General features: G+C 55.3%; 1 protein-coding gene across 2 annotated transcripts in view; it reads left to right on the plus strand.

Annotated features, from left to right (window-relative positions):
- The window catches only part of Pofut2 (protein O-fucosyltransferase 2), a 10,826-nt gene extending 4,160 nt beyond the window's left edge, over positions 1 to 6,666 (plus strand). Inside the window, exons 5-9 of one of the 2 annotated variants that reach the window (XR_004112401.1) lie at positions 1,496 to 1,562; positions 2,389 to 2,514; positions 3,614 to 3,794; positions 3,922 to 4,040; positions 5,550 to 5,682. Coding sequence is in view for 1 of the 2 variants with exons in the window: in XM_031348016.1 (XP_031203876.1) it covers positions 1,496 to 1,562; positions 2,389 to 2,514; positions 3,614 to 3,794; positions 3,917 to 4,040; positions 5,550 to 5,703 (652 nt within the window). In the remaining variant the exon portion in view is untranslated. Of the gene's footprint in view, positions 1 to 1,495; positions 1,563 to 2,388; positions 2,515 to 3,613; positions 3,795 to 3,916; positions 4,041 to 5,549 lie in introns of both variants that reach the window. The other variant, XM_031348016.1, reaches the window with a different exon arrangement.
- Positions 6,667 to 7,027: the final 361 nt, after the last annotated feature.

Below are 7,027 nucleotides of genomic sequence, written 5' to 3' on the forward strand. Positions count from 1 at the left end.
GCTGCTGGAGGAGGCTGTGTGTCCAAGAAGAAGAATCCCAGAGAGACTGCAGGCTCGGGTTGTCTCCTGTGCTCTGGCATGGTGGGTGTGGTCTGCACCCTCTTGAACTCCCTGCTCAGTAAGCCATTTTACCCTTACCCTGCCGTTCGCCTCCTGTGCTCCGAGCAGCCTCTGCAGACGTGGGAGGTAGGACCCACTTGTGGTTTCCTTCTGTGTTCCTCATTGGGGTGCTGTGAGGATCCTATCCCAGCTGGGAATGGGTCTGGGGGGGCTGTGAAGAGGTGACAGTGGAGATAGAGAGGCACGAACAGTCGTGGGGCTCAGGGGCTTGGCTGGAAGGTGGAATCTGTCGGGCTTGAGCCCTGGGGCTTTGAAAGTTTTGCCTCGTGACTGCACCACCCTTTCTGCCCGAGGGCTGGGGAGACTCAGGCAGCTGCAGTAGTTAGTAGTTTTTTCCTCCTCTTCCTTGGAAATAGGCATAAGGAAGGGGTTCATCTAGAAGTGCTAGTGCCTGCCGCACTAAGAGGCTAAGGCCTTAGGCCTAAGAGTCTGTGAGGTTTGTGTTGTCCCATCTAGGAGGAAGTGCCAGAGCGCCATGTCCCGGGAATGTTCTTCGGCATCCCTGAAGTCCCAAGGCCTGTCTGTCCCTTCAGTTCCCTCAGTGTCTCCAGCAGCTAGCTGTGAGGATGGTGCTAGCCCAGGCACTGCAGGCCACACCCCTGCCCTCAGGCTCCGTGTTAGCTCTAAGGCCTCTCATTGCATGATCCTGACTGCGGTACAGCCAGCCTTGGCCTGGTCTCAGGAGCCAGCTGCAGCAGGCCTAGAAACTGCAGCTTCCCTGTCACTGTTGAGCATGTGGTGACTGGCTTTGATAGAATATGTATTCTGCACACAGCTAAATATTATCAGCCTATTTTGGAAAGATTTCTTTCCATTCTACCTGTGTCACCTTGGTGTCCTTAAGTCCTCTACATTCCGCTGTTGGAGTTTCATCTTCTCTGTCCCCCCACCTTCCCACCCCACAGCGGAAAGCTGTGGTGAGAGGACAGTCTTTGCTGATACGCTCACATCCTTCGTTCCCAGTCCTGTCAGTACAAGATGGTAGTATAAGCTTGACGCATGGAGTCCCCAAGGGGTAGCCCTCTTCCTTGAGCGAGTTGCGTTTGAAACAAGAGCACACGTGTTGCTGTGCCTCATAAGACCCCTAGCCGTGTGTACCTTGCTGTCCTGTCTGATAGGTGGCAGAGCCTTGACACACCAGCAGACTCCCTACCCTGTGTTCAGTTAGCTCACTGCTGAGTTTGGTGCTCAGGTCTTCTTCCTGTTCCTCAGAGCTCTACAGTGACGTGCTGGGTGTCCTCCTTTTGGATCCCCAGCACCCTTGAACTGTTGGGGCCCAAAGCTTTTTCTCATTTTGTGTTCTTGGAGAGTACAGGCATAATCGTTTTAACTCTTGGAATCGTTGACGTCTTTTTCTTCCCTTACTTAAATGCAGGTCTGTGATGCTGGACCGAGCTGAAAACTTGCTCCATGACCACTATGGAGGCCGGGAGTACTGGGATGTGAGTATGTCCCCGTGGGCCCTCTCTGCACGTGCCTTTGTCTGGAAACTTAACAGTCGACACAGCAGCTTTCTGCCTCCATGACTGAAACCGTGGGCAGTGCCCAGTGGTTTGCCCCGCCCCACAGCGAGCTGTCACTCTCGCTGCAGGACCCGCTGCTGCCTTCTGATGCTGTGTTCCATACACATAGTGATCTTGCCTCGCCCTCGCCACATCTGTAGGTGGCTAGGACACTTCTCCTTTGGATTGGGGAAGAGGGCATTCTGTGCAGCGAGCCCTAAATGCCATGAACTATTTCTCTGATTCTGAGGACACTGGCTAATCTGGCAGGCGTCAGGCCAGGAGCAGGCAGTCGGCTTTGTTTGGTTTACAACGGAGACACAGTCACCCAGTTCAGTTTAGGGAAAATGAAGCCCGAATTGAGCAGATTGTGAAGCTAGGAGGTGGACACACACCAAAGTGATGGGGTTACATGACGTTACTAGCCAAGGGCAGATGGTGCTGGCCAGCCTTGCAGCCTAGACAGGCCCTGCTCTGGGGCTTTCCCGATCTCTGTGGGTGACACCACTGCTGGCTGAGTGGCAAGGGATTAAGCAGAGGTCCCCGTAGCCAGCTGTGCTGTAGCCGGCTGTGCTGTGGGCAGCTGTGCTGTAGCCGGCTGTGCTGTGGGCAGCAGGCAGGAGTCACCTAGAACCCCTGTTAGGAGGGCTGAGGAGCCTTGTGGGTGGCACCTGCGGAAAGGAGGGGCCAGGTGGTAAATAGTGAAGCTGTGACTGCTCACCCGTCCCAAGGCCTGGTGACACTCAGCTGAGCCCTGTCCCTGCAGACCCGGCGCAGCATGGTGTTTGCAAAGCACTTGCGGGCGGTGGGAGACGAGTTCAGGAGCCAGCACCTCAACTCCACGGACGCCGCCGATAAGATGGCCCCGGAGGAAGACTGGACGAGGATGAAGGTAGCTGCTAGGGACAGGGCTCCTCTCTTAAGGTAGCGCGTCTGACCTGTGCGTGACGCTCTTAAGGTAGCATGTCTGACCTGTGGGTGACGCTCTTAAGGTAGCATGTCTGACCTGTGCGTGACGCTCTTAAGGTAGCGTGTCTGACCTGTGGGTGACGCTCTTAAGGTAGCGTGTCTGACCTGTGCGTGACGCTCTTAAGGTAGCGTGTCTGACCTGTGGGTGACGCTCTTAAGGTAGCGCGTCTGACCTGTGCGTGACACTCTTAAGGTAGCGTGTCTGACCTGTGGGTGACACTCGCTATCTGACCTGCAAAACGGCTGGGAGCCCGACATATGCCGAGTTAGGCTTGTAACTTGTATTTTTTTTTTTTTTTTGTTAGTTTTCAGATTTTAGCATGGTGGCACATGCCTAGGACCCTAGGCTTTAGAGGTGGAAGCAGGAAAGTTGTGGGATCCAGGCTAGCCTAGGCTATGTAGGGAAACCCCATCTCAAAAAAATAAAGGCATAAGAGAAAGGGAAGGAAGGAGCGGAGGAGGCAATGAAAGATGAATCTTCAGCGTTTCCTGTGGCCTCTGCCCAGCAGAGAGGAGGCAGGCCAGCCCACCTGCCTCAGAGCTCCTTCACGCCTTCAGCCATGCATTGTCCTCTCCTGGTTGTGTGCACACTTTCTCCTCAGAGCTGGGTTTCTCGAGTTGTCTCTCCCATCGGCTGGCTGAGGGAGCTGTGGGGCCCTCCCCTGTGGCGCTGGGTGTTAGGACTCTGTGCTGTAAGCTGTCTGGACTGGTTCTAAGGTGCTGTTGCGTAAGCAACAAATTAAGTTGCTTAGATGCCCCTGCCTAGAAGAACGTATCAAATAGCTTCTCTTTTTTTTCCTAGTGATTCATTTTTTATTTTTTTGGTTTTTGGTTTTTCGAGACAGGGTTTCTCTGTGTAGCCCTGGCTGTCCTGGAACTCATTCTATAGACCAGGCTGGCCTTGAACTCAGTCGGGCCTGGAGGGATGCTTCAGAGAGCACGTTCATCCGTCCTGCTGTGTTTCAGGATAGCCATGTGAACTTTGTTCACTGTTTCCCAACACACTTCCCGGTCTTCTGTAGGTCAAACTGGGCTCGGCGCTAGGCGGCCCCTACCTTGGAGTCCACCTGAGAAGAAAGGACTTCATCTGGGGCCACAGGGAGGATGTGCCCAGCCTGGAGGGTGCCGTGAAGAAGATCCGCAGCCTTATGAAGGCTCATCAGCTGGACAAGGTGTTCGTGGCCACAGACGCCATCCGGAAGGGTAGGCAGCCCTAAGCCCAGGCTCGGTTAGGCCTCTTATCCCCCGGCCGCTTATTTCCTTGGGACGCTCCACGAGGCGCCTGTTCACTCTGGAAGGTCAGCAGCCTCCCCTTTGCCTCGCAGAACAGGAAGAACTGAGGAAGCTGCTGCCGGAAATGGTGAGGTTTGAGCCCACTTGGGAGGAGCTGGAGCTGTACAAGGACGGAGGCGTGGCTATCATCGATCAGTGGATCTGCGCTCATGCCAGGTGCCTGGGTTCAGTGGATAGGCGCTCACGCCAGATGCCTGAATCCTCACTGCTTTGTGAGGTTCCGGTTGCCCCAGTACTCAGCATCCCCGGCCTGAGGTTGTGGCCGTCCACCTTCTCTGTCCCCGTCTAGAAAGCTTCCTTGCTTGCTTGCTTGCTTCCCCCCCCCCCCAACCCCCTTTCAGTTTTTTTGAGACAGGGTTTCTCTGTGTAGCCCTGGCTATCCTGGAACTCTGTAGACCAGGCTAGCCTCGAACTTAGAAATCCACCTGCCTCTGCCTCCGAAGGATTAAAGGCGTGCGCCAACACTGCCTGGCGCTTCATTGCTTTCTAAACTAACATTTAACCTAGTGTTTCCTTGGGCTGCTGGGGACCTGGGTCCAGACCCTTCAGGTCTTGCATGTACACGTCCTCTGTGCGGTACACCCAGAACTTGTCTGCTTCGTCCGTCTGAGAGAGGTGCACTGCCCAGGCTGCTTGGTCTCCTTGGTATGTTTGTGCCGCTGAATCAACACACCAGGCTGCCTGGCGCCAGAGGCCTCTGTGTCACTGCTCCAGGAGACCAGGAGCTCAGCTAGCCTTGCATTGCCCCCCTGTATATCAGCTGTGGGAACCTCGGGGTGGGCACAGGTTGGAATGTCCCAAGTAGAATGAGAAGCGAGGCAGAACGTGACTTCCCTGTGGCTCCAGATGCTGAGGCGCGCAGAGTGTACGCATTTAGGGCTAAAGGGCTAGTGTGTGCCCGCCTTGCCCGCTGCTTTCCTGTCGTGCTCTGGCCTCCGGGGTCCCCGCTGACACCGTCCCAGCACCGGGGGTAGGCAGTTGAGGGCCTCATCCTTGAACTGCTGTCCCCTTCCAGGCGTGGCTTGTTTAGTGCACATGATGGTAAGAGCCAGGCCATTCTGTCTAGTTCCCTGTTAGTGCTCTCTCTGAGGAGCTCTGAGCTTGCTCATTCTCTCTGCCTGTGGTTCGTCCCAAGATCTGCTAGATACAGCTGTCTTGGGAACTGACTGCAACTTCCCAGCTCAGAAAGTGCTTCATACAGCTGATTGTAGTTGCTTCCGCCATCAGCACGGGCACCCCGATGCTAATGCAGCCCACCCGATGCCTCCACAGGTGGGGCGAGCCTCAGGCCCCATAGTTTCAGGATAGTCACGTGACATAGCACCGCAGAGCTCCTCTTGGATCAGTTGGTCACTTAAGTGCTGTCAGAGGGCTGGCGTATAGTAGTCCAGACTGGCTGCATTGCTCTGTCACCCCAGGAGTCTGCAGGAAAAGGGGTTCCTGTAGCTATGACAGCATGTGTGTGGATAGTCCCTGCCTTGTCAGGGCGCCTTGGTGCTAGTTATGCAGCTAGGTGGAGGTCTACAGGGCACAGTGGCTGCTGGAGGCATGGGCGAACCCACACGGGGGCCAGTGCTGAGGGCACCAGAGCCTCTGGTGGGTGGGAGTGGCCGTTGCATCCAGTGCCGATCCCAGGTAATGTCTCAATGTGCCGTTGCTCTGCAGGTTTTTTATTGGCACCTCTGTTTCCACATTTTCCTTTCGGATTCATGAAGAGCGAGAGATCCTGGGGTTGGACCCCAAGACAACATACAACCGGTTTTGTGGAGACCAGGAGAAAGCATGTGAACAGCCCACGCACTGGAAGATTGCGTACTGAAGGCTACCTATCCACCACTTTCCAATCACTCGGTCACAGGGTCCCAGAGGAGGCCCCCACATGGGTGGCAGCACATCTAAAGCCCATGGGCCCTGGTGTCCATGGGCCAACATCTACCTGTGTCTAGGCTCTACCACCTTCAGGATTCACAACTGTGTCTTCTCTCAGGACCTGAGAGCCCATGTCCCCATCACAGATGTCACATGTGTGCTAGACTAGAAATGGGAGGACATTTGTCAGCTCGGACACAGGCCTCCCAAGCCACCTTCCTGAGCAAGCTGAGAATGGCCAGTGTGTGCCAATGCCCTCAGGCGTGGCTGCAGGCTTCTGAGGTGTTGGGGTGACTCTGATGCACTCAGGCGTGGGTGTGCGGGATCCTGAGGTGTTGGCATGACTGACTATGAGGTCACACATGGCCAGTGTCAGCAGACACCAGGTTTTGGCTCAGCCTCCACCTGTGGGTGCCCCCACTAACTTCCTCCTGGAGGGAACGACTCAGGCACTGTTGTCATCAGAGTGCTGGGAACTTTAGGACAGCCCTGGAGCCTTGCCAGTGGCTCCCTCACCTCACATGGACCCCCCCAGGCTCATTGCACACTGCTGAGAAATAGAATTGAGAAGTAACAGAAATGGCCTTCAAAAGGCCACACTCGAGACACGCCCCCGCTTTATGAAACCCTGCCCTAGGCCTCATGCTGTATCACGGGGGGGGCGGAGTCAGCACAGCCTTTGCCAGGGCACCCCCGGGTCCTGCACCTGGTACTTACCAGTATACTCCTCCCCCCCCAGTGCTGTGCACTGAGCAGCCCCGACTCAGCTTCTGCCCAGGTCTCTGTCCCAAGCACCGAGGTAGACCCTGAGCACAGACAGGGCCCCGTGGCCCACTCAGCCGACCAGCTAGAATCACGTATTTATTTTCCATTTGTACATCTGAGCATATTAATAAAATACTTTTTCAAGAAAGCTGCAGTCCTAGAAACGGTGCCTTTCTAAGCCCTTTTGTTTTCTCAGGTCAGGAGCTGTATCCGATGTGTAGACACCTGCAGCCGTGCCTTTTGGGAGCATGAGTGGTTGTACTGCCTGGCATTGTGCAGCACGGACCCTTGATGAGTCCGTAGAAGGCAGACTAGCCAGGTGTGACAAGACAGCGGTGTGTCCTGGAGCCTGGGGTTTGGTTCTGTTTGTGGGGACCAGCATGACCTCGTCACTGTCTACCACAACCCAGTCCTCTGTCGGGCTATCTGTTAGGGGGAAGCATTCTCTAGGTATAGAAAATCTGGAAATCCCACCTGGACTCCAAGGAGATGGCAGTAAACATGGTATT

The sequence above is a fragment of the Mastomys coucha genome, unplaced genomic scaffold (genome assembly GCF_008632895.1).
Source record: "Mastomys coucha isolate ucsf_1 unplaced genomic scaffold, UCSF_Mcou_1 pScaffold3, whole genome shotgun sequence".
Classification (NCBI taxonomy): domain Eukaryota; kingdom Metazoa; phylum Chordata; class Mammalia; order Rodentia; family Muridae; genus Mastomys; species Mastomys coucha.